At 39.7% G+C, this 27,817-nt stretch overlaps 1 protein-coding gene across 1 annotated transcript in view; it reads left to right on the top strand.

Annotated features, from left to right (window-relative positions):
- CPS1 (carbamoyl-phosphate synthase 1) overlaps positions 1 to 27,817 on the top strand; it is a 198,399-nt gene that overhangs the window by 59,488 nt on the left and 111,094 nt on the right. Inside the window, exons 14-20 of the mRNA XM_067463940.1 lie at positions 1,410 to 1,599; positions 3,382 to 3,539; positions 10,096 to 10,224; positions 12,447 to 12,591; positions 15,573 to 15,783; positions 17,150 to 17,348; positions 25,341 to 25,517. Coding sequence (XP_067320041.1) covers positions 1,410 to 1,599; positions 3,382 to 3,539; positions 10,096 to 10,224; positions 12,447 to 12,591; positions 15,573 to 15,783; positions 17,150 to 17,348; positions 25,341 to 25,517 — 1,209 coding nt within the window. The remainder of the gene's footprint in view (positions 1 to 1,409; positions 1,600 to 3,381; positions 3,540 to 10,095; positions 10,225 to 12,446; positions 12,592 to 15,572; positions 15,784 to 17,149; positions 17,349 to 25,340; positions 25,518 to 27,817) is intronic.

Genomic DNA, 27,817 nt, shown 5'->3' on the forward strand with positions numbered 1-27,817 from the left:
TGGCCCATAGCTCCCGTTACTCACCAATTCAACATCTTTTTCAAGATAAGCTCAATATTAGTGGTTGAGTCAGTGGTCTCAAGACGTGGGTGCCAGTGATCCCTTTAGACAGCCATGTCTACTGCAATTTAGGATTTAACAACTAAAAGTGACACTTTACATTGGCCTGAAGAACAAATGGGTATCTGAGATAATGGTGCAGAACAGGTGTAAAATATTCCATTTGCTCAGCTCCTCCAAGAAATCATGCTGCTGCGTTCTGTAATAGCTGAAGTTTCCAAGCTATCTTTATGGGCAGCCCTCTTACAGCAACCAGTATGTCACAGTAACCAGACCATGAATCACTGGTCAATGAGGAAGAGTGCTTTGTATCACCTTTGTGGCACCAGTGGCAACGATTCCTCTTTTAACAGCACTGAGTTCAGGGACACCCCAAAATCACATGCCTGATGCTTCTTCAGAGAAAGTCAGCAAGGGATGTAGCTACAGGGAAGGCAAAATAGAGCCATGGCAACTCAAACAAGAATGATACTTTCCTTTTGTCTCAAATGTATAGAATTGAAGTGACTTAAAACTTCAGTTGATCATGTAAAAACAGAATTTAGATGTGCAAGAAAAAGGGGAGGGAAAGTTACCAAGGGAATGTAAGCACAGCAAGAGTTCTAGATAATGCAAGTGTCTCACTCTCTGCTGTTTGAAATTTGGGGAATAAAGGGAATTTCACCAGAGGAGGACTTCATGTGCAGAAGGGAATGCCTTCATTTCCCTGTATCTACATCCCTGAGTCCAAAACTGTCTAAGACAGTCAGCACACAACTTTCCACTAGATGTGCCACCTCTTTGGCTGTCTATATTCTTAGGACTTTCTTCTCCTTGTTTGTTCTCATCCATCCCAAAACTGCCTCCAGCCATTAGTTCACAATTTCCATCCTCTCACTAGGATGAGATGATGTCAGCTCCACCCTGCTGGCCCCATAGTCCAGATAATACTATTTTTGGCTGAAAAGTATATCTAACAACACTAGTGTTGGAATGGTGAGGTGGACTATAGAACTGATGCACCTTGATGCCACTTTAATTGGCTTAATAGATTAATGCTATGCAAACATGAGATTGGTAGCTTGATGTGACACCAGCGCTCCTTGGAAGACTGCAGCATCTTGTAAAACCTCCATGGTTGCTTGTAAATGTGTGTCCTATGTTAACCTTTTTAGATATAGCAGTCTAAAGAATAGTTATCTCTAAAATCACTTATATGGAAATAGGCTCCATTTCTCTGAAAGAAACTGACCAGAGTTACAAAATAAAAATGATAGCTGTTTAAATTTTTTATCTGTGTGTATATAATTTATGAACTTATCTTTTCCCAAAGTGTATATTTTCTGAAGGGATCACGTTTTGTTTTTCAGGAGGAAAATGTGAAAACTGTTTTAATGAACCCCAACATTGCTTCAGTTCAGACCAATGAAGTTGGCTTAAAGCAAGCAGATACAGTTTACTTCCTTCCAATCACCCCACATTTTGTTACAGAGGTCATCAAAGCAGAACGGCCAGATGGGATAATTCTTGGCATGGGTGGGCAGACTGCTCTCAACTGTGGTAAGCTGTTGTGGGAGTGTTTTCTTTTTTTGGATCTGAAAGTTAACCTATTATCAGTTAAAGTAGAGAAAGTATTACATAGGACATTTAGAGACAGACCATTGATACCCTATTATTGAATGTGTCCTGTTTTTAGTAGGTTGTATTCATAAAAAAAGTGTGCACAGTTGCAAAATACAGAGAATTCTTAATGAGGAAAATGGAAAACTAGAGACCTTATGGGGTGCACATTCACATACAGCTTTGTGTGTAGAGGGGGGAGAGAGAATATAGCACATTAAAATAGCAGTTGCACTTGCAATGTAAGTTTTATGATGTAACAAGAGCATGACAATTTTATTTTTGTCAAGTAATGTAACAATTTGTAATATCATTGCTTTTAAAGGGTGCATTGGTTAATATTGTTTTTAGAGGGCATGAAGTAAATGTATTCTTTATTAACATTGATTCCATAGAGGGATAAAGGTTAACCACATTAAATGCAGAATTGTTTTTATCACAGGCCTTTAGCCTTTTAAATCAAATAGTCATGACTAAGGGTTCATCCACATGAGCTCAATAGCCTACATTAACTGAGAAGTTTCTCCTCAATGTTTAGATGACAGCTAGGGACTTCCGGTCCTTTTCATGGAGATGAACTGGGTACATCTGGTTTATCTCCACAGAGTTTAGGTAAAAATCTGGATCATCCCTGCATTTTGGGAAGTGTTGATAGCATGACCAAGTCCGATGCAGACTAATCCACCAACCAAACAGGTCACCATAGCCTCCCCTTTCTCTTAGGCACATTAAGAGGATAAATTGGATCGATGTTGCCCCTTTTGGCAATGCCAGATTCCTTCTGAGCTCTGGGGTGTCACAGGCACTCCATACTGGCATGAGCCAAGGCACCTACACAACCAGGGAGAAGGAGGAGGCACTATATAGTCTGCCTCGCACAACCATGAGTCAGAGAACATATATGAAGCTAGCTCCGGCCCAGTCCAGAATATTACTATTCCAGACTGGCTAATATAAATAAGCTGTAGGTTGCAACACTATGACTCTGAGTCATGAAATCAGCAGTTTCTATCATTATTTATTCAATTGCTTGTTTAATTTGCTTTAGAATTTTGTCAACAGTGGATTAATAGAAAACACACTTGAACTTTGACTTGTGGTGACTCTATGAACGAAAGCCTTCCAAGTTACCCCATCATCTAAAGCCCTGCCGAGGGCTGTGACCTTCTTGGTTAAGTCTGTCCACTTGTAATGTGGTCATTCTCTTTCCCTGCTGCCTTCTGTCTTGTGTTTTCTATTGAGCCATGGGTTCTCATAATATGGCCAAAGTACAGTAGTCTGTTTATTCATCTTGGTTTCCAGGGAGAGTTCAGGGTCGATTTGCTCTAGGATCCATTTATTTGTCTTTTTAGCAGTCCATGGTATCAAAACCTCTTCTCTGTCACCAAATGATTTGATTTTCTTCCTACCAGCTTTTCCATTTCCCATCTTTCACAACCATGTATTAGTAATATCAATATAGGGTATAAGTGGAAGGTCAACATTTTTCAAAGTTGTGCAGTGGTGGATTCTTGTTTGCTTGTATGTCAACTTTTATGTTGTACAACATGTTGCATGCTACATTATTTGTGATAGGAGAGGTATTCCATGAAAAGAAATTCACTTGTGTAGCAAGTGCATGAACTTAGCCTTAGGTAAGTGTATGATCATCTGCCATAGTTTGCTATGTTTTGGAATCTTTGTGTTTTAAGTGTTGACTGTGTTGACTTCTTCTCTGTGCAGGTGTGGAGCTGTTCAAATGTGGCATTTTGCAAGAGTATGGTGTCAAGGTGCTTGGCACTTCGGTTGAATCCATCATGGCCACAGAGGACAGACAGATGTTTTCGGATAAACTGAATGAAATTAATGAGAAGATTGCTCCCAGCTTTGCTGTGGAATCGGTAAATTGGCTGAACTCGAATTGGCTTAGCTGTGTTTAAAAAGAAATTGGAACAGAGAAACACATATGTATACAGGGCATTTCAAGTTTATTTGGGAAATTTATACTCTCAATCCCTCTTGCCCGCAGATTGCTTTTTCTCTCTGGGGTTGTGAGACAGACACGAGAAAACAGCAGTTAAGACAGGACTCCATGGAAGGAAATCTACAATAACCCACTGTCAGAGAGAGCTATATTTTATTTCTTTTTGATGCGTGCTCATTTCTACTAATGAATGCATTAGTGGAAAGAAAAAGCCTTACATCAGATAAAAAGCTGCTGATGACTTACTTGGTTATATGTGTATGTGTCTGCCTTCGAGTTGCCTATTAACTTATAGTGACCCCATGCATTTCATAGAGTTTTCATAGGCAAGGAATACTTGGAGGTGGTTATGCTGATTTCTTTCTCTGAAATATAGCCTACAGAGTCTCCCACTCATCTGGCTTCCAAGATCAGATGGGATCTGGTGTCTTTAGAGTATTTAGGCCCTTGGTTGATATGTGCCTTCAATTCCAACTTACAGTCATACTCAAGTTTTATTTCCAAGATTTGTTCAAAAGGGGCTGCCTTTGCCTTCCTCTGCCATATAAGGCAGTTTAACTGCATGGAACTGCATTAAATGAGCCAGCACTGCCATATAATACAGTTTAATGCAGTTAAACTGCATTATGAAACTGGATTATATGGCAATGTAGATGGAGCCTAACACTGAGTGAGCGTTTGAGTTGCTCAAGGTCACTAGATGGGTCTTCAGTCAACACTCAAACTACTATACCACACTAGGTTTGACAAGGCCCTACTTGAGTATATAATGTTTAGGTTGTTGTAGGTTTTTCAGGCTGTATGGCCATGTTCTAGAAGTATTATCTTCTGACATTTCACCTGCATCTATGGCAAGCATCCTCAGATGTTGTGAGACCCCACAACCTCTGAGGATGCTTGCCATAAATGCAGGTGAAACATCAGGAGAGAATGCTTCTAGAACAGGGGTCCACAAACTTTTTTAGCAGAGGGCCAGGTTACAGTCCCTCAAACTGTTGGAGGGCCGGATTATAATTTGAAAAATAAAACATGAATTCCTGTGCACGCTGCACATATCTTATTTGTAGTGTAAAAAAACACTTAAAAACAATAAAATAATTAAAATGAGGAACAATGTTAACAAATATAAATTTGTTAGTATTTCAATGGGAAATGTGGCCCTGCTTTTGGCTTATGAGATAGGATTGATGTTGTTGTCGTGTGCTTTCAAGCCGTTTCAGACTTAGGTTGACCCTGAGCGAGGGCCGGGTAAATGACCTTGGAGGGCCGCATCCAGCCCCCGGGCCTTAGTTTGAGGACCCCTGTTCTAGAACATGGCCATACAGCCTGAAAAACCTACAACAACCCAGTGATTCCAGCCACAAAAGCCTTTGACAATACATATATAATGTTTATTTAGGGCAGTAGTCCTCAAACTTTTTAAACACAGGGCCAGATCAGAGTCCCTCAAACTGTCGGAGGTCTACATTATAATTTGAAAAAAAGCATGAATTCCTATGCGCACTGCACATATCTTATTTGTAGTGCAAAAAGCACTTAAAACAATACAATAATTAAAATGAAGAACAATTTTAACAAATATAAACTTATTAGTATTTCAATGGGAAGTGTGGGTCTGCTTTTGGCTGATGAGATGGGATTGTTGTTGTTGTTGTGAGCTTTCAAGTCATTTCAGACTTAGGTTGACCCTGCGTGAGGACCGGGTAAATGACCTTGGAGGGCCAAATCAGGCCCCTGGGCCTTAGTTGTGGCCCCCTGATTTATGGCATCAAACTAATTCTGGATAACTGTAACTGTTCACTAAATAATATAACAATCCACCGTTTAACAATGACACTAACACAATAAATTAAACTACATTATTACATATACTAATCACTTTGTGGGGAGAAAAGTGCCTTTGTTTCTCTCAGAGAAACTTACACCTTCTACCTTTCCCTGAGCAGGCGATCTAATGTCTCACTTTCCCAAATCTAGATGTAAATTTCTACACTTGGAAGTTTTCCAGAAAAAAAGTGTGTCACTTAGGCCCCTTCTACACTGCCATGCAATCCAGTTCAAAGCAGTTAATCTGGATTGTATGTGCCAGTGTAGAAGGGTCCTTAGTCCTGCCCATTTTGTCCCATGTGTTTTCCCTTTAGAATTCCACCCACTATGATTCCATTTCATTTTCTCTGGTTCCATCATGAGGAGTCCTGGGATTTGCAGCAGAAGGAAGATTTTTTGGAGTCCTCAGACAGATGATGCCTATGGCCAAACTGTCACAGATATATTCCACAGAATGCAGCCATAGCAGTTAAAACGTGGAATCATAGTGGAAAAAAGTGGAATCATGCAGGCGAAACATCAGGAGAAAATGCCTCTAGAACATGGCCATATAGCCCGGAAAAACCTACAACAACCCTGGAATCATAGTGTTATAATTCTTAGTGTAAAAAGGTTCCAGTACAATAACACAATACTAGCTGGTCATTGCATGTTTGTTTGATCAATAAATTATCCCAACCATCCTGTAACATCAGATAGTGGAGGTGAAAAAAAAACAACTGTTGTCATCAGTGGGTTCACATGAAAAACTTTCTTCCTGGCCTTTCAAAGAATGACTCACTTTAGCTTGGGGAACCAAATACAGGGAAGGGAAAATGGATGTTGCATGGCTTTTAAAGTCCATAATGACCAACTCATTGTGCAAAATCCTATTTCACAATGCTTGACCACCCACAAGTATTATGGAGATATTGTAAAGCTATTGCTGGGATTAAAAGGGAGGATCCATGAAAATTCATGTGCCCCACCACACGCATGCCTCATAAATCCTCAGAAGACCACATCCAGACTTTCCCAGCTCTTTTTAACAGTAGTTGTTCCCACAAAAGAAGTTTTACTTCCCATTCTTCTGTGAAATTTGAAATCATAAAGCTTGAATGTAATAAACTTGCAAATCTTACCTGCAGCCCTTCTTCCCAGGTTAAACTGTCAAGTCAGAGCATTGCACAACACAAGTGAAGAGCACTGTAACAAAACAAAAACATCTGCTTTTCTAGAAAAAATGACTTCTGACAACCTGAGCAGAGAAAGAGAATTTAAGGCAGGCGTGCAATTTAAAAGGGTGTTCAGAACAAAAGGGGGATGTTAAGAGCCTAGGGTGGCAATCCCACAGATATGCTTATTTGGGATAAATCTCAGTGGACTGCCTGGAGATTACTGTTGGAGGGATGCAGAGCCAGACCCAGAGGGTAATGGCTACACAACTCTCTCTGTTTACTATCTGAGATTACATCTGAGTAGACATGTATTGAGAAACATCAGGGGAGCCCCCGGTGGCACAGTGCTGAGTTGCTGAGCTTGTTGATTGAAAGGTCACAGGTTCAATTCCAGGGAGCGACGTGAGCTTCCGCTGACAGCCCCAGCTTCTGCCAACCTAGCAGTTCGAAAACATGCGAGTGTGAGTAGATCAATAGGTACTGCTCCGGCGGGAAGTTAATGGTGTTCCATGCAGTCATGCTGGCCACATGACCTTGGAGGTGTCTAAGGACAATGCCAGCTCTTTGGCTTAGAAATGGAGATGAGCACCACAGCCCAAAGTTGGACACGACTGGACTTCATGTCAGGGGACAACCTTTATCTTTACCTTAGACATTCATTGGATTGCGCTATAAGATTTAGCGTGTGCTAAAGATTTTGTTTGCTGCTGCACGGACTAGAACACAAATCAGTGGATTCAAATGACAAGAAAAGAGATTCCAATTAATTATTAGGAAGAGCCTTTTCTACTGTAAATCCTGCTCAGTAGTGGAATAGACTACTTTGTGGTGAAGGGAGGGGGCTCTCCATCTTTGGAGGTCTTTATATAGAGTTGGATGGGTATCCTTCAAGTGTGCTCTAGTTGTGTCTTCCTACGTGGCAAGAGGTTGGATTAGAATCTAGAACTGGAAGAAACCACAAGGGCCATCCTAGAAACCTACGGCTGGAAGAAACTACAAGGTCCATCTAGTTTCTATGATTCTGAGTAGAATGGCTGGGTGGGTTTTTTTCTTTTTCTTTTTCAAAGTAATAAAAGTTTTACAAAAACTATTAACCTAGAACATCTTTAGATTTCTCAAGGTCCACAGAGTATAATTTAATAAAGTAGTCACAATAATTACTAATCCTGTAAAGTATTAATTTAATGAGTGTTTGAAAATTCAGCTGTGAGGTTATCCAAATTAATTTGAAAGGAGAACTTGGCACCTTTGTGGCTGATACTTAAAATATTTAACTCCACACACAGACTGAATCTAACCAGCTAAATTATTTATTCCCTGCCGCTAAATGGGGAATTGTTAAATGGCCTGGGCCAGTAGGATTACTTGTGAAACCAAGGTTGGTGCCTGTAGTTTTGTCACCGAAAGGTGGGTTAGAGTGCGCAGACACCACTTTCCAATCTTAATTGTCAAGTAAACAGGAATTCCAACTCTAAAAATTATTTTGTGCTGTAACAAATTCTCATTTCCACTTGGATGCTAGTATGGATTTACTGATGGACATTTCAGAGTTGTGGACTTGTTTTATCAAACTTTTTATTTCTACAGAAGCAGAACTGTGTTCAAATGCATATATTTGGTGAACATAGGGTCAAATTAAATATTAAACAAAATGTGAATTTCCTACATTTTACCCTGTCCACAACATGATTTTTTTCAGAGGGATGTGTCTTAGAAGGGTCCTCTTTTGATCCATCTTCTAATGATGATTCACTAAACAAAACAGGCGAAATGCAAAATATATTGTTGAGGGAAAGAAAATGTTATGGTAAACAGATGTTTATCCTCACGAAATGTATATGTTTATTGTAAAATTTAATCCTTAAACTAATTCTATGGAGAATCAGAAGGGAATTTAGGAACTCTAATTGTAAGAGGCACAAATGTATGCATTGGATAGTGTGTTGTTTTTTAAATAAAGGCTTTTAATAACCCTAATTAATTATCAATCCCTCAGTTCTTCTAGGAGAAATGTTACCAGAAAAAAGGGCTCACCTACCTTTTATACTTTTAAAAGGGGAATGGCTAGTTGTTTCAGTTATACAAAATTTCCTTTTCTACACAAATTTTAAAGGTCAAGAAGCCTCATCCTTTTTCATGTGACTACTAGGGTTGGATAGGTTCACTCAGAAATGACTGAAATTTGGAAAAAAAACATAAGAATTTGGACATCCAAAGCGGGCAAGAGAATTTTTGAAGGCAAGGGAATTTTTAAAGGCAAGGGAATTTTTAGAATCTCATTTTTTCCACTGATGCTGCCAGAAGGGATGCAGTGGGCGTGGCTAATCACAGCCATCATAGCTTTAGTTTGTGAAGGCCGGGCCCCCAATGGTAGAGATTGCAAAGGCCTTGCTGTTAAACTACATTTCCCACACTGCCCGGCTGCTCATTAGCCAAAATGGATGAAGGACCCAAAAATAGCTGTCTGTAGCAGTCTTCGTCTATATATATACTGATTGAATCTACAAAGGTGTCTAAAAAAGGCAGCAAAGCAATAAGCAAAGAGAACATAAACTGCTTAAAAAAACAATCCTTTTGCTTTGGCCTGATTGCCATGAACAAGGCACTGGGGTAGTCAGCCACAGCCAGACAGACAGCCCTTTACGGTCAGTAACTACTAATAAAATCAAATGATTGATTGCATCTGCAAAAAGGAATAAATGGATCGATGTGTTTTGAGAGTCCCCTACAACTCAGTAGAGGAAGCAAATAGATGTCAGGAGAGTTTGGATGGTACCTTTCTGCCCAGAAGAAGGGGGTCAGTCTAGATGTTCCTTGATGGGGTCTGTACTATTATTTCTGTTCTCCACTAATTTAACACAGTTTGGACCACACAAACAAAGTTTCCAGAGAAGAGCAACTACTTTCAAAGTAGAACAACTATTTTCAATGAAACAGAAAATAACACTTTCAAACCAGGAACAGATTTTCTTTATTATTAAAAATGTTTTTATAAAAAGAAATTGAAAATTTGTCAAAAATCCACAAAGGTTATGAAATTTGGTGAGCTAACAGTGGTCCATGCGTTCTAGCACTGTAGCAAGTTTAATCAGGATTGATCTAAAAATGAGGGAAGGAGAGTCCCCTGAAGTTTCCCCAGTGCCAGTGCTGTTTTTTCCCTACTGCGCATGCGCGTGCTCATTAATGAATCAATTTGGAAATTTCAGAAAGTTTTGGATTTTTTTTTTCTGGAAAAATTTGGGTGACTTTAAAATCAAACCACCAGCACTCCCTACATCCAAAATGAGTTTTGAACCATTTTTTTTGGATCAACCAAGCTTAGTGGCTACCCCACAGATAGACGAACCTGGCGTATATCCAGAATATTGAGGACCCTCTGTACAAATTTCTCCAATTGTGGGATATTTCACTGTTATTCCAACATTTAGGTATACCCAGATTTGAAATTGTTCATAATCATAATTATTGTTATATTTTGTACTATTATAGATAGAAGATGCTTTAGAAGCAGCAGAAAAAATTGGCTACCCAGTCATGATACGTTCAGCTTATGCGTTGGGTGGACTAGGATCAGGTTTATGTCTGGACAAGGAACAGTTGCTGGATCTTGGAACCAAGGTATGATTGCAGGCTGCTGAACTGTGGCAGTATCTGTATTTTTCTATGGCTTTAGGAAAATTAAACAAGATATTGTTACTATTCGAAAAACTAGAAATTCCCCCTGCATGATTGTTGCTGATGTTACTGTTATTAATAACTACCACCACCACTATCTTCAAGGTTTTCAACCTTAACCAAGGGTGCAGCACATACAGATATTCCTATTTTAAGTATAGATGTGTCTGGTTCTGCAAAATCTTGTCTCTCTTTCACTCTCTCTTTTAAAGAAAATGATATCTTGATAGTCTTTAATGATCCACCTACACATGACTTGCTATTGAGACAAGTAATGTGAATGATTAAAGTGACATTGTGTTCTGCCATAAAAAAAATGTCAGAAATAGCTCTTAATTTGAGGAAATGGTCCAGCAATTTGAGCCAAAATGAAATATAATGTCCTTTATTCCTCATTTCTCCCTGAAACAAATCAGAATGGGGGAATATCCAGAATGGGGATTTGATCTGCACTGGGCTAAGAGGAAGCAATGCAAAAGGACAAAAGAAAGCACAGAAAGTCTGCAATTGTGGGCCTGGGCCAAGAGGACCTTAAGAAGTCTGTACTCCTAACAGTTCCTTTGTATAAATCAGTAGTTAGATATACTCCACTTATTGTAACTTCAGTCTCTGAACATGATCTTTAGCTTATCAAATGGCCATATTGCGGTCTTTAAGGCCACTTTTTAAGGCGAAATCTTACCGATCTCAAATAATAGAGCAGTATCAGTGTGAGTAGATTTGAAATTAACCCTGTTCTCTGCTTTTTTTTCTACTTTGGAACTGTTTTGAGAGTCTATGGGACTCAAAATACTCACCCAATTATCCCTATTCATATAACTGTGTTATTCACATGCTAAATCTTCCCAGAGCATGATATCATACCAAATTCAATGGAGAGGTACTCAGGGAGGGAATCACTGATTTTGTTACACACCCAAGACCCAAAATTTAGAAAGCCCTCAGTGGTCACCACTAAGGTTAGATTGAAGGGAATGGAAGAGCTGCAGTCCAGTGGAGCAGAACTAGAGCAGATTGAGGCTGTGTAGTGTGGACACCTGCCACTCATGTGCCAGTTTCGTTGCCATTGATCCAAAGTATCCCACTTCGGATCAACATAATTCATTGTTGAATATGTTGATGGTCTCAAAATTGTGGTATATTAATTCTGTCTTTACCTGCTTTTAATTAAAATTATTGTCAAGTCAATACAGAGTTTATGGTATTGCATAGTGTGGAGTATAGCATTAGTTAATATTTTTTAATAGTAACTCTTAGTAACGCATCTCTCCCTATGAACAGTCTAGGTCTCTAAGATCGTCTGGTGAGGCCCTGCTCTCGGTCCTGCCCCCTTTGCAGCAGATGTGATTGGCGGGAATGAGAGACAGGGCCTTCTCAGCGGTGGCCCCTCGGCTATGAAACACCCTCCCTAGGGATATTAGATCAGCCCCCTCCCTCCTAACATTTTGAAAGAGAGTCAAAACCTGGCTGTTTGTGCAGGCATTTGCAGACGCAGTGTAACAGATTAATTGAGATCCACGGAACAATTGGACGATGCAACGGAAAAATGATTTTAGTGATGAGACACTGAGGATTTGTGTTTTATGGTTTTTATTGTTTTATTGCTTTTTATGGTTTATATTATGTGTAATATTTTTAACTGTATTTATGTTGTTTCGGGGCATTGGCCACCTCGAGTCGCCTCCGGGTTGAGAGGGGCGGTATATAAATATGGTAAATAAATAAATAAACTTTTAATGGCAACCAGAAGCTACATTTGTCTCGCATCCACCAACCCCCACAGTGCCAGTAAACTGAGGGCCCTTCCACTCAGCCATATAACCCACAATATCTGCTTTGAACTAGGTTATCTAGTCCACACTCCAGTTCAAAGCAGATAATGTGGGATTTTATTCAGAGGCATGGAAGAGACCTGAGAATCTATTGCATTTGCCATGAGGAATAGCATCATTAGGAGCTATCAATGTTCCTTTAACAAAGTAATATTTAATTATGCTAATAAAGTTGAACCATATTGGCCATTTTTGAATGGAATGGTTAGCCAGAGTGCCCTTTAACAGAAATTATTTCTGTACAAGTTGAATACCAAAAAAATGTCAGATTTCAAAGATAATGCTTCAAATCCTTTTTTTCCTTTATTTTCTCTCTTCTTTTTCTCTACCAAGGCATTTGCAATGACCAACCAAATTCTTGTGGAGAAATCAGTCACAGGATGGAAAGAAATTGAGTATGAAGTTGTGAGAGACGCAGCTGACAACTGTATCACTGTCTGCAATATGGAAAATGTTGATGCTATGGGAGTTCATACAGGTACATTTGGGCAGAGAACTGTATTTGTTGCCTTTAAAAAACAAGGATGCAATTTGAAGTTTATGGGCTGCCATGGCCAATTAATCTTAATGTATGCCCTTCTTTTCAGTCTTATTGGGACAGAATGAAGTTTGGCATTCTGCATCAGCTGAAAAAGTTTTCAAATAACTGTGATTTCCAAAAAGAAAAAAGAAAATAAAGTCCTTGACCAGAAATATAATCATATTGATAGGAACAATCCACCGTACTCCTTAAATGTACTACTTGGGAAAGAAAATTGCATGTTACAGCCATGCGACTATAAAAGTATATGGCACCCAAGTAGTTAATTGAGTCTGCTTTGCCAATGGAGGAGGAGGAGGAAAAACATGACTCTCAAATTAACACAATCCGGTTACATTAGAAGTGAAGGGAAGGTTCAAGGTTAGGGTTAGGGTTAGGCTGCCACATCAAGAGAATTACATAAAGTATTCTCATAAGTATTCACACCTGATGATATAGAATCATAGAATCAAAGAGTTGGAAGAGACCTCATGGGCCATCCAGTCCAACCCCCTGCCAAGAAGCAGAAATATCGCATTCAAATCAACCCTGACAGATGGCCATCCAGCCTCTGTTTAAAAGCTTCCAAAGAAGGAGCCTCCACCACACTCTGGGGCAGAGAGTTCCACTGCTGAATGGCTCTCACAGTCAGGAAGTTCTTCCTCATGTTCAGGTGGAATCTCCTTTCTTGTAGTTTGAAGCCATTGTTCCGCATCCTAGTCTCCAAGGAAGCAGAAAACAAGCTTGCTCCCTCCATATCTTATGACATTCCTATTGACTGACAATGTGAAGTTGGTATATCTCACAGGTGGGCAAAATGTTTCCCAGGGGTCACATGCAGACCTTGGGACCCCTACACTGATTCTCTGAAGTCCCTCAAAAACACTTATTTCATAGTGTAATTTGGATTATTTTCTCATGAAAACCAGTTGAAAGCCCTCCAAACTCCCTGTAAACATGATGGATCACCTCTCCCAACTGCATAGAAGCTTCCCCAAACATCCAGACTTTCCCAAAATTATTTATAATTTTTCAGACCATTTTTCTGGAAATTATTCGCTCAGAAACTGGCCTAAACCCTCCCAGACAATCCAAATATGAGACCATCCTCAAGTCTAAGAACCTTTTAATTCCAATCTTCAGAAGTCAGCTGAGAACTGACCAAATACTACCAAATGCAATGATGTAACCCACTGGGCAGTGACACAGGGGTTCAATGACTGCACGTTGCTTAAGTCACATTGACTGACCATCTGCACAGGGTTCCATACTTCACATTTTAACAACACAACCATTCAATGCTAAAGCTTCCCACCAAAATGGAACTGTAGAGGAGAGTCTACTGAACAAGCCAGTACGTGCCGCATACCAGTACTGCCATCTGTTAAGGAGTTGCGAAGGTGGAGGCATTACTTTTCATTCAACCCTCGTATTTATACATGGCTATCCTGTCTCTTCTCAACCTTCTCTTCTGAAAGCTAAACATACCCAGTTCTTTAAGACACTCCTCATAGGGATTCATAGTCTCCAGATCTGTGATCATTTTAGTCACCCTTTCCTGGACACCTTTTGTCAGTATCACAAGTATGTTGTTGTTCATTCGTTCAGTCATCTCCGACTCTTTGTGACCTCATGGACCAGCCCATGCCCGAGCTCCCTGCCGGCCGTCACCACCCCCAGCTCCTTCAAGGTCAGTCCAGTCACTTAAAGGATGCCATCCATCCATCTTGCCCCTCTTCCTTTTACAAGTATAATAGTTATTAAAGTTGGTGCTTGTTTTCCATTATGCCTGAAATGTTAGTAATTTAGTATTGTCTCTTGTGTTGTTACATGCTGCTGAACCATTTTTCCAAAACTGCTATGAAGTATAAGATAAATGTTTTTACTTTGCTCATGTGAAATGCTGACATCTGGATTGGGCATGCTTATCAATAAACACCTTTTTTTTTAGTTCACTAACACCTCCCTTCTCAAACCCTAAAAGAGGCAAGTTTCCCCCACAATCCACAACTACGCCAACATCTTGAGAACTGCTAATAAAGATTTCACAGGCTTCAAAGGCATCAGCATTGCGAGGCTCAGCAAGTCTTATATTTAGGAAGTTTGATAATTATACCCTTGCTGAAAACTACATCTTTAAAAAAAGAAATTAAATTTGGTCTGATGATCAGGCACAATGTAGAATGCTGCTGTTGGCCTGAACACACATGCTGAATTTATCAGAAAAATATGGAATTCAAGTTGAGTTGAAGCAGATTATTTTGGGATAAAACACCTTTATTTATAATAGAGCAATGAGAAATTTTTAGCATCATTACTTGTGAATATTATTTTGCAATCTATTAATATTCTATTGAATTATATCATATAAGAAATAATTTATCCCAAAATTGAATGTGTATTTACTAGGGAATAAATCCCAATTATATCTATTAAGGCTTACTTCTAATTAAAAATGGATAAGACTGATCTGCTAACTCTGCAGTGGGAATTGTGTGGCCCTCCACATGTTGAATTGTTGAAATCCTTACCACTGACTGTGCTGGTTCTATCTGCTGGAAGTTGTAGCTGAACAACATCTGGAGTGTTATAAAATTACCATTCCTAATTACAGTGGCCTTGATCCCATTACTGCTTTCAAATAGAAGAGACCCATTGAATTAAAACTTTAATGGTTTAATAGTAAGTCAACACCTGTGTAAATTCAATTGATTCCGTGGGCCAGCTCTGTGATTAGCAACTGGATTTAAGCCAACTTGAAAACTGAAATACAGGGTTAGTCAAAATGCATAGGCCAATAAGCCATTCAATTGAATGGCTTATTGGCCTATGCATTTTGACTAACCCTGTACATCTAAAGACTTTCATAAAACAGATTTGCTGTGGCTTCGAATCACCCACCGCCTGAGATTTTCACAAAGTTTTGCTTCCTCAAACAGGTGATTCTGTTGTAGTGGCTCCCAGTCAAACACTTTCGAATGAGGAGCTGCAGATGCTGCGGGAGTCGACCATCAAGGTGGTGCGTCATTTGAACATTGTGGGAGAGTGTAACATCCAGTATGCATTGAATCCCACTTCTCTGGAGTACTGCATCATTGAAGTTAATGCTCGGCTTTCTCGAAGCTCTGCCTTAGCCTCAAAGGCCACAGGGTAAGATGGAAAATGATACTGATAAAAGCCTTAAACTGTCCCCCCATCCCAAATTTCTAGGATCTACATTATTTTAATTAAAATACCAAGATTTGTACCCAAAGTGGTGGCTCAGAAAGTTGATTTGGTAATTCAGTATACGTCATGTGCCATAGTAAGGAGCCGTGGTGGCACAATGGGTTAAAACCCTTGTGCTGCTGTTCGAATCTGCGAGATGGGGTGAGCTCCTGTCTGTCAGCTCCAGCTCCTGCCAACCTAGCAGTTTGAAAGCATGCAAATGTGAGTAGATAAATAAGCACTGCTTCAGTGGGAAAAGGCAAAGAGACGCTCCAAACAATCTTGCCAGCCACACAACCAGGAGGTGACAATGCAGGCTCCTTGGTTTGAAAATGGAGAAAGCACCTCCCCAGAGCCAGAGATAAAGCCGGAAATGAAAGGAGAACTCTTTGTCTTTGTGTGTTTCTCATTGTATATGATTGCAAAGGTATTGAATGTTTACCTATGTATGTAAATGCTCTAATCTGCTCTGAGTCGCCTAGGGGAGAAAGGCAGAATATAAATAACGTGCATTATTATTATTATTATTATTATTATTATTATTATAGTACATTATTGGAGGGGAGTCCCTGGTAGCGCAGTGGGTTAAGCTGCTGAGCTGCTGAGCTTGTTGACCGAAAGGTTGCAGGTTTGAATCCAGGGAGCGGCATAAGCTTCCACTGTCAGCCCTAGCTTCTGCCAACCTAGCAGTTCGAAAACATGCAAATGTAAGTAGATCAATAGGTACCGCTCCAATGGGAAGGTAACAGCACTCCATGCTGTTATGCTGGCCACATGACCTTGGAGATGTCTATGGACAATGCTGGCTCTTTGCCTTAGAAATGGAGATGAGCACCAACCCCAAGTCAGACGTGACTGGACTTAATGTCAGGGGAAGACCTTTACCTTTACCTTTACATTGGAAATGACAGAAAAATTGGCAGAGGCGGCAGCCAGGGCAGTGTCCTATGATGCAGTGGTGGTGCTTTCCCCTCCTAGCAGAATAACCCTCAACTTACCCATGTGTCATATCAAGATCCACAAATGTGGACCTTCAAAACTACCTTTGGCTTATACGTGGAGTCAGCTTATATAGGAATATTTTCAATGGACTAGGGATTATACATTTTTCTGATGAATTTAGTTCTAAAACTAAGCACGTTTTATATAAGCCAATTACAATCCTCCATAAATTTTAAGGCAAATTATTTTATTTAGGAGCTGCATGTGTCACTTTGATCTGTGTACTCATTCACATATGCTTCCTTACATTATTTTTCAGCAGAGTCCTGTTAATTTGAATGCGTTTTCTTGTTTCACTGATAACCAGATACCCTTTAGCCTTCATTGCTGCCAAAATAGCCCTTGGGATCCCATTGCCTGAAATGGAGAATGTAGTTTCGGGAAAGACAACTGCCTGTTTTGAGCCAAGCCTGGATTATATAGTAACTAAGGTACCCCGCTGGGACCTGGACCGCTTTCAGGGTGCCTCTAGCAAGATTGGGAGCTCAATGAAAAGTGTGGGTGAGGTGAGTCCTAGAATTATATTTCATTTTGGTTTTTTGGTTTTTTGGAAATGCCCTTAATAGGATGAATAGTTTAACATTCAGGTGGTGAGTTGCTTTAGTTGTTGTTGTTCATGATACTGCTGCTACAAATTAAACCAATATAATAGTCAAGGTAGTGCCTTGGATGGGCTTGCTTATGCAAATGGTTCCTTAAAGTGCCACTTCTGGGAGTATTTGTTACCTATAGCAGTGTCACCAATGCAGCATGACCTTGTGTAGAAATAGGATGCTCTTATAGGGTTAAAAGAAGGTAAAACTTGCATTTATTGTTTCAAAAATCAATCGGGGATAGATTGGAGATAAGAGATCACCTACATTTTAGTAGTAGAGCCCCTAAAGCTGGGTCCCGTGCATGGGAGGAAGCTGTCCTGAGGCAGAAGCCTCATGCGTGATCCTTTAAGAGACAAAGGGACATAAAAGACTAACTTTTGAATAGGAGGGAAATACATAGAGCAAAAAAAAAACAAAAAAACAAAACAAAAACCAAAAAAACAAAAAACCAAAAAACCCAAAACAGAAGTGTCAAACAAAAGGGCAGGCAAGAACCCTAGAATTCACTTTAATACTAACTACTCTGTGCAAATATTTATGTCTCTTTGCTTCCAACACTATGGACTATGGCACTCTTAGTTAGATGGTGATCAGGCACAGATTGCTACAACAACTTCCAGCCAATTAGGGTGGGTCAAATCCATTCCACCCACAGTTTCTTGTTCCACTTGTACTGGACAGGATTCAAGCCTTCATGTTTGTGAAGCACTTCTGATTATTCAAAATTATTAATATTAATGTAAAGGCATTATTATGATTGTCCTCAGGGTTCATATAGAGAGCAATTTGAACCACAAAGAAAGTGTCCTTCCAGAAGATACCTTCTGACATCCCAGCAGAGAACTGCAAAACTAGGGATTTCCCTCTGATTCTTTTACCTGGAAATATCTTACTAACACTGTTGTGATCTTTTATGTACAAGATAAAACTGGAAACTGGGCACTTGTTGAACAGGGGGCACTTGCTATCCACTGGGGCAGGCCCGTAGCCAGGATTTGGTTTCGGGGGGGGGGGGGGGGGTTAGTTTTTTTTCAGGGGGGGGCTGGGGGGGGGCTGAGTTTCAGGTGGGGCTGAGTCTGAGTGAAAGAGGGTCTACCCTAGCAAACCTTTTGTATCATTACCCCAATACCCCCATGCATATGGGATATATTGAGTACGGTGATCAGATCATGATATGAATAAACATAACAGTTTAAATAATGCACCAGTAAGGCCTTTTCGTGAACCACCATGAGAATTTCGGGGGGGGGGGGGGCTGAAGCTCCTCAAGCCCCCCCGCCCCCCGGCTACATGCCTGCATTGGGGTTTTGTTGAGAGACTCTCTGTGTATACCAAAATCTGTAGATGCTCAAATCCAATTATGTATAACAGCATATTCTTTATATCAAATGGCAAAAGGTTTGCTTTTTGAATTAAAAAAGGTTTTCAGGCTGTGGATAGTTGAGTCCATGCATACAGATTCTTTGGATATGGAGGACTGGATATATATCATTTATACTATCATTGTTTATCTATGGGAAAGCATAATAGCACGATGAGAGAGGACATTGTTCTGTGCTATTGATTTGCTGATCCCACCTATAGAGCCACAATTTCTAGATAGAATTAACTTCTAAACACTTTTAAATGTGTGTGGTAGATATGCCCTCAAATCTTCGAGGATCCCTAATGCAATTTCTGATGCATTGTTATTGATACAAGGTAGGAAGCAGTAGAGAAACAGAAATTAATGTTTCAGCCATTATAGTGGATTCAATGGGATAGAAGTGCATGAGACACCTGGAAGTCCCTAGTTCAAATCTTCCCTTCACTTAAGACCTTATCAGATAGATGTAGGGCTCTGTTTCCAGGCACTGCAGAAATGGAACCACATGGGAGTCCCGCAAATGCCATCACATTACATAAGGGCACATGGAAACAGAGCCCTACACGCCTCTTCAGGAGTCCAGTGTTACCCAATTCCAAACAGCCTTAAAATGCGAGAAACTGAGGAAAAGACAGGTAAGGACATGGGATGGTTGACCAACCCTCAAGACAGGGAAAGATGGGAGGGAACAGGGTAAAATGGTTTACTGGCTGCCCTTTGGTAAGCTACTCTTCTCTCAGCTTCATTCCCAGTATGCAGAATAGGAGGAATAATAACACTGATGTAGCTTAGAGGGTTGTTATGATTAATGAAATAATATATATGAAAGACATGGAAGAATATTATATAAATAGCAACATTTTTTAATCTTTGTCTGCCCCCCTGTGAAGTTCATTAGAGCCTAAATCTGTGCTTGAACAGCGTGAGTGTTAAAACTATGCTATGCCTGTACGAAAAGTAGGAAATGCTTAGTTCTTTCAAAGGCCAAAGCAACCTATAGCATTGTTGTGCTCCCTGTTGGATATCTGCCTTGCTCTTTTGAATTTTAACCTGAAGTTTAACTCTGTGGACCACCTTCTGGTTATCCAGCAATTAAGCTTTAATTGCTTTTAGACAAATTGTTAGGTCAGGATGAATGATAACATGTGGCAGAATTGTCTATGGAGCTCAGAATAACCCAATGCCCTTGTGGTTGTCTGGCTGAAAGCCTCAGAGCCTTTACTTTGGAGTAGTCCATGGACTCCCGTTTTGAAGAGAGATCAGAGGTTGGTTAATTAGCATATATTTCCACAAGTGATTTTTCTGAGTGTTCATAATTTCTGGGAGTTCTTTAAAAGAGAATATTTTCTGTCTCTTTTCTATATGATGTGGCCGTGGTTGAAGTCCTTATCTATGTAAATGTTTCATGTGGCATTGACCACATTGAAAGGACCTCATATAAAGCATGAGTCTATAACTTGGGGGGTTATTATACCAGTAGTCCACTTTCCAACATTTTCATACCAGCCTGACATTTCAAACTGAGGATTGTCAGACCGTAGAAAGGATTATATGGCATCCCAATCTTTTGTTTAACTTATCTATAGGTTGTTTCTCATCTGCCATCTACCATTTGAGAGGATGTTGTACAAGTCACCAATTTTATGACTTTGCTTAAAGGTCTATCGGATTCCACATTTCCATCAGTTGGTGAAGTGTAGTGATTTTGGTAGCCCCAGAAATTAGTAATTGACACCCACATTTTCTTATTCTTCTTTGGTACTATTGTTATTGCTTCAAGGCTACAATCCTTGAAGCAATAATTATGGTACCAAATAACTTAGTACCAAACTATGGTACTAAGAGCAGGAGGTATACAGCTGGATCACTGCAATGGCAGAATCTTTGATCTATCTGGAGTCTTGCCAAGTTTTGTTGACAGGGAAGAAGCAAAACCCGAAGCATTCTTATCTGTTCACCCCCTAATTTTGCAAAGTCCATATTTCATTGCACAGAAGAAACCCCAGATGGCATGAACACAGTTAGGTAAGCATGGGGGTGTCCTAAATTCCCCTGTGTATTAGGGGCATAGTTGGGAAAGCTATAAATCCAACAGATCCTAGTCTCATCTCCCACCCTCCCCATTGACACCATCTAATTTACCCATATGCCCCATGAGGTTGGAAATCTCAGGGAAGCCATTGTTGAAAGCTTTACTACATCTGATTTGAACCAGAAAAGAAGACCTAGAAATGGCTGTTCCCCTCTGGGGTTGTATTATTATTATTATTATTATTATTATTATTCCACTTTATCTCTCTTGAAGGGAGACTCAAAGTAGCTTAACATAAAAGCATTAGCACACAATTTAAAAGATACAAACATACAAACATTAAAACAGAATTAAAGTATTATTATTATTATTATTATTATTGTAGCATCATTGATGATCTCTGAGGAAGATCTCTGATCAATCCCACCCAGAAGCTCAATTGAAAAAAAAAAAAAACCTCTGAGAAGACTGGAGTAATAGGGTTGAATCATTTGAGTGGCCTGTCTTCCTTCTATGTGTACCTATCCTGACCTCTCTTCGATGTAAACTTGTACTCTCAGGGATATTTTTGCACCTCTTCTCTCTGCCTTAGTCCTTTCTTGGCCTTTCCTTACAAAAAACCAGCAATTCTCATTCATCAGCCTCCATGGCAAATTGGGGGGGGGGGGGGGAGCACCTTGCTGCCAGCTGATGCTTCCCCATCACATGTGAAGAAGCATTGTCCCAGGGTTCTTTACCTGCACTAGGAATGTTATTCCAAGTGGAACATGGGGAGGCTCTACGATCCATGGAGCCCTGTTGGAAGTGAGGCTACGTTGTGTGATGGGTGGCGTGGGGCTCCATGAGTCAATTCGGGCAGAAATGTCCTAGGATGCTGAATTCCCATTGTGTGATGTGGTCCTAAATCAGGATCACTATCCACTGTACACACATACCAGCAATTGTATGATCTCTGGGATGCTGTTGTAAGATTGTGCACTAAGGTGAGGGGAATTCTTTAAATATTACTTAACCAAATGAAAATAAAATAAAAATTTGAAAAATTGCATTTTTCAAATTTATACACAGAGCTCCCAGTGGTGCAATTGGTTGAACCCTTGTACCCGCAGGACTGCTGACCTAAAGGTCAGCAATTTGAATCGGGGGAGTGGGGTGAGTTCCCATCTGTCAGCTCCAGCTCCCTATACAGGACATGAGAGAAGCCTACCACAGGATGGTAAAACATCAAACATCTGGGTGTCCCCTGGGCAGCATTCTTGCAGGTGGCCAATTTTCTCACGCCAGAAGCAACTTGCAGTTTCTCAAGTCGCTCCTGACATGAGAAAAAAGAGCTGCATGTTCATAAATAATTTTTCTTTAGCTATTAATTGAATCTTTTTGGACGAGAAAATTTTTGATAGCATTATGAAAGTTGTAGTGGAAAGGATTTCTCATTTAATATCTTAATTTAAGCATGCCTAAAGCAATATCAACAGCTTAATCTCTAAGTTTCAAGCAGAATGGAATGAGGCAAAATAGTGCCTTTACTTAGCTAATTTCTCATCAACTAACCAAAGTATAAAGATCAATTCTATCTACTCTGCTTTCCTTTTTTTCTTATGTTTGCCAAACATCTGTTGGATTAAATTATTTTGATATCCGAAACCTGCGTTGGAGAATTTGTTCTCATCACTTCTTTCTTAAATACATAATTTCTGTTTCGGACAAAATATAATTCAAGAGGAACGGTTTAGGGGAAGCCCACAGTTAAATGAATTTCTGATGTTAAAAAGTACACAAAACATGTGTAAAGATTTGAAAATGCAATTATTTTGGGAGGTTATTTATGTATTAAACATAGGTGTAAATTGCCTTTCCATTAGATCAATACAGCTTACAATGGATGAAATGCCATTTAAGTCTTTAAAAGAGCATAAAACGCTAGAAACAAGAATGACACAGTAATAAGCCTTTGCAAAACAGCTGATGACAACAGTATCCATTGATTTGTAAAGGTGCGTCAACCTTGTAGTATTAATGTAGTTGGATTCCATTTTAACTGCCATGGCTCAACGTTATGGAATCCTGCAAGTTGTAGTTTTATGAGGCTTCTTTGCAAGAGAGTGCAAGTGACTCACCAAACTACAAATGCCATGATTCCAAAGCATTGAGCCTTGACAGTTAAAATAATGTCAAGCTGCAGAAATTCTATATTGTAGACCAGCTCAAAGTCATTCACCATACCTCAAGACAAAATTCAAGACTATGTGCTTTTGTTGTACCTTTTGAAGGAGGGCCCCCTTCCTTTGATTATAGACAAGGGGGCTTAAAATCTTGTGGTTCCTTAACCTAGTCCCTTTTTTCCACCCACCACCACCAACAGAGAGGTATTCACATTTATAGAGCTTTCTTCAAGGTTGCTGGAGGTAAGATGCATCTGATAGTGTTAGTTCATTCTAACCTGTTGTTGGATTGTAGTCTCTGACATTATTCATTCATTCATTCATTCATTTACGATATTTGTAGCCCGCCTTTCTCAGCCATACAGCGACTCAAGGCGGGTTACAGATTGGCACAATTTGATGTCAGGCTTTCATAAAAGTGCCATTAAAAACAATCAACATTACAATATAAAACATAAATAAAAACCTTTAAAGCATATAATCATTGGTGTCATCTTGTTAAAAACATTATCCGGTAACATTGTCTGGCCATTCCATGCTCATCATTCATAGTTTGGTGTTATCTATTCTGCTGCATTCTCAAAAGCTTGCTCAAAGAGCCAGGCCTTTACTTTTTGTTTTGGAAAGTCAGGCGGGAGGGGGCCAATTTAATATTCCCGGGGAGGGAGTCCCATAGCAGGGGGCCACCACTGAGAGGGTCCTGTCCTTCGTCTCTGCCAATTACACTTACAAGGCGGGTGGTATCGAGAGCAGGGCCTCTCCAGATGATCTTAAGCTCCAAGATGGTTCATGGGAGGAGATACGTTCAGACAGGTAAGCTGGGCCAGAATAGTTTAGAACTTTATAGGCTAAAGTCAGCACTTTGAATTGTGCTCAGTAGCAAATTGGCAGCCGGTGGAGCTGACGCAACAGAGGAGTAGTGTGTTCCCTGAGCTCCAGGCATGTAGCCGGGGGGGGGGGGGGGGGGACGACTTGAAATTCTCAGGTTGGTCCGCGAGAAGGCCTTACTGCTCCATTATTTAAACTTATGTTAATTCATATCATGATCTGATTACCATGCTCAATATATCCCATATGCATGGGGTTTTTGGGATAACGATACAAAAGGTTTGCTAGGGTAGATCCTGAGCCCCCCCCCCCAAATCAAACTCAGCACCCCCCGAATCAAAATCCTAGCTACAGGCCTGCTGAGCGCTGCTCCTGTTAGTAACCTGGTTGCCGCCCTTATTCCACATGTTGGCTATTTTCGCCATTGCTGTTGGAATTTGGAGCCCAAGAACATCTGGAGGACCCCATGATTCCCAGCCCTGAGTTGTAGGAATGCACTTAAAGTCATCTTATTTATGTATGTGTGGTTTGATTCCATGCATATTTATTCATAAGCAAACTACACTGTTGCTTATAATCTGTTCGTTATTGCTAAATAAGTATGTAGAGGATAACGGTCCCACTGCTCCAGATTTTAATCAACGTAATTGGCTTGGATTATTTTTCTTCTTCTATTTTCTTATCACCGTTACCTTGGCTGTTATAAGTGAGATCCATATTGAGGCAGTTTGCTTCATAAATATTCAATAAAGCTGAAATAATGACTTCTGGCTATGGAAGAAACCTATATCTAATGAAGAATTTAATATTATTGGCTGTAAGTTTGAGTTTTGATGCAGTGTCAATACATTTGCAAAAATACATAAATAAGTAATATAAAAATCAGCATCAAGGCCATATCCAGCAATTTTTAGGAAACAAATTTTTTTGAGCTGAGTAGTTTCACTGATGTGGGATTTTAAGAGAGCATCTCTCTTTGTCTTCCTAGAAAAATATTAAATATATTTTAACAGAATCCTGTTGAGGGCTAAATGTAGCCCAACTATTTAGAAATAACATACTGTGCTTTTAATTAATTTTAAAAATTATTTTTAATTAATACTGTGCTTTTGGACTAAGTCTCTGAATGTTGAATCGAATTTGGATGCGGCCATGTTATTGTTAATAATGTTTTAACTATCTATTTATATTTAATGTGTTTTATTGCTATTTTGGCATCTAATTGTTGCCGGTGTAAGCCGCCCTGAGTCCCCCCTCGGGGGTTGAGAAGGAAGGGGTACAAATGTTTGAAATAAATAAATATTATTATTTATCACTGACTTTGTGAATGCATAGGTTGTTTTATTACACTGGATCCTGTAAATTAATCTCAAGCAACAGGGCTGCCAAACTTTCTGGCTGATTTTATTTTAAATCTTAAGTTATGCACATAAAGAAATGTGAACATGACTTACTTAATCTTAAAGAAGAGGTCATCTTTTGTCCCTGCCAGTAACAGGCCTTCCATATTGCAGGTTATGGCCATTGGGCGTACCTTTGAAGAGAGCTTTCAGAAGGCACTAAGAATGTGTCACCCTTCGGTTGATGGCTTCACCTCCTGCTTGCCCATGAACAAAGACTGGCCTTCTGACGTGGATCTCAGGAAAGAGCTGGCTGAAGCTTCTAGCGTACGGTTGTATGCAATGGGCAAGGTACTCCTGTTGGAAAAAGATGATTTGATCTAATCTGCTCTGTATGAATGATGATTACAATCTACTTTCACTGGTGATTTTTGAGGGTTTAGAAGGGCCACACTTTCCGTTTATTTAATTGCTGTCAAGCTTGTATGAACAATCATTATTTTAATCTGCACACAGGGATGTCTGCTTTGTTCCAGAAGGCAGATCATTATTAGGTTCTTCAAGGCCACATGGTCCTACTTCTGGAAGAGGAAAAATTACTAATATACTTATGTGCTTACTAAAGGTGGAATGGAGAAAATATGGCATTATTTTGGAGAAGCAGCTTGATCATGTAGTAAAGTTACAGGTGCCAACTGATTAATTTAAGACAATTATCCACAAATATATAATGACAAATTCTGCCACATGGTCATCTGATTTTCTCTACAAGCAGAAGAGGGCTCAGGCCCCTAGACAGACAGAGCAGCAGTCTTACCATAATCCCTGATTAAATAGGATCAAGGAGGCTACTAATGTTAATGTTCATATTCATAGAAATTGGTTGACATTCTTTTCCTGCCCGTCCCCTCCAATTCCATATTGTATTACACAAAGTCCTTTTGTTACCTCGCCAACAATATGTGTCATCCTGAGAAGAACAGACAATGATTTCATCCAGATATCGATATTAAAATACGTCTTAGGTTCTTTTTTATTTTTTAAATCTCAGCTTTCTTCACTTGTTAAAATATAGCTCAGACAGCTGGAACTGTGCTGGTCAGAAATCTCTGCATGTGTTCTGACACTTAAAGAATGAGCAATTTATTCCTATTAAGTGCAAAACCTTGTTAAGTCATGTTGCAAGCCTTGTCAAAAGTCCTTCTTTAACCCTCAGTCTCCTCAAGAAATGCCTTTTTCTCTTTGATTGGGCTGAGACAAGTTGTTATACTTTACATCTGAAATGCACATACAGCTACAACCTCTATAATACCAACTGTTTCTTTGCTGTTTAAAGAAGGAAAAAGTCAATATGCCAAGGATACCAGTATGTGTGAACTGCTGAGCCAAATCCAAATGACAAGAGTTTTGCTTCATTTCATGTATTTGATGAAATAGGTCATTGGCCACAAAAGCCCATGTTACAGGGCATAATTCCCAATGAGTTGCATGAACCATGATGATGCCTCTAGACTCGTTTGCTTTGGACTGCAAGTAAAGGCTGCTGTTGATCTTGAAATGAAACACTTCTGAAGATTCTGGAAGATGACATTTATTAGCTAAAAGTCTCATTGATGTGTTTCAACTTGTGGGAACTCAAATGCCTTCTTCAAATAGCATGGGGAGCAATAGTAGTTTCTGTATTTCTACATTGGCTGTAGTCTATACATACTCACTTATGTCCAAAACTATAGTATTGGCTTTCAGGAAACTCTGGTATCACTTGCTTTCCAAAATGAAAGCATGCAAATAAAGGCTAAAACTTTTGAAATTGTGTATACTAAGATCAGATGGTAGAACACTTAGTTAAGGTTCTAGAGCTTTATGACTGTATCTGGGTGAAGGAAAAAGAGGGTCTGGAAACTACAAGATTTTATAAGAGCGGGAGACAAGTCAATGGAACTTTGCTCAGAATGGAAGAGCCAACATTTTAAATTTTGGAATCCACAATACTTCCTTTTCCAACAAAATCCTAAGATAAGACATCTTTGTTCAGTCCATCCTCTAAGTTTTCCTACAGAATGGAAGTTCATGAAGGAGCTTGCTAAGGAATGCTTTTGCCAACAATTGGGTAGAAGTCTCCTGGTCATAGTTGAGATGTTAAGTGGTTCTAGGCGATGTGGAAACATAGAAAGGATCATACTAGTTATAATATTAGGTATGTATTTATGTGCTATCCTCTTTAGTCTTTTTATGGTCCTTTAAGAAGGCCTTAGTGTATTGACTAGCCAAAACATAATGGACTTTTAAGATGATAAATGCCATCTAGGTGCAAAGATTACTGCAGATGCAGTCTGCAGCCAGGAAATCAGGAGACTCTTACTTCTTGAGAGAAGAGCAATGTCCAATCTCGATTAAAAAGTGAAGAGTAGAGACATCACACTGGCAACGAAGATCCGCATAGTTAAAGCAATGATATTCCCTGTAGCAACCTATGGATGTGAGAGCTGGACCACAGGGAAGGCTGAGTGAAGGAAGATAGATGATTTTGAACTGTGGTGCTGGAGGAAAGTGCTGAGAGTGCCTTGGACAGTGAGAAGATCCAAACAGTCCATACTTCAGGAAATAAAGCCTGACTGCTCATTGGAGGGAATGATAGTAGAGGCCAAGAT

This window comes from Anolis sagrei, chromosome 1, assembly GCF_037176765.1.
Source record: "Anolis sagrei isolate rAnoSag1 chromosome 1, rAnoSag1.mat, whole genome shotgun sequence".
In the NCBI taxonomy this organism is placed as follows: Eukaryota; Metazoa; Chordata; class Lepidosauria; order Squamata; family Dactyloidae; genus Anolis; species Anolis sagrei.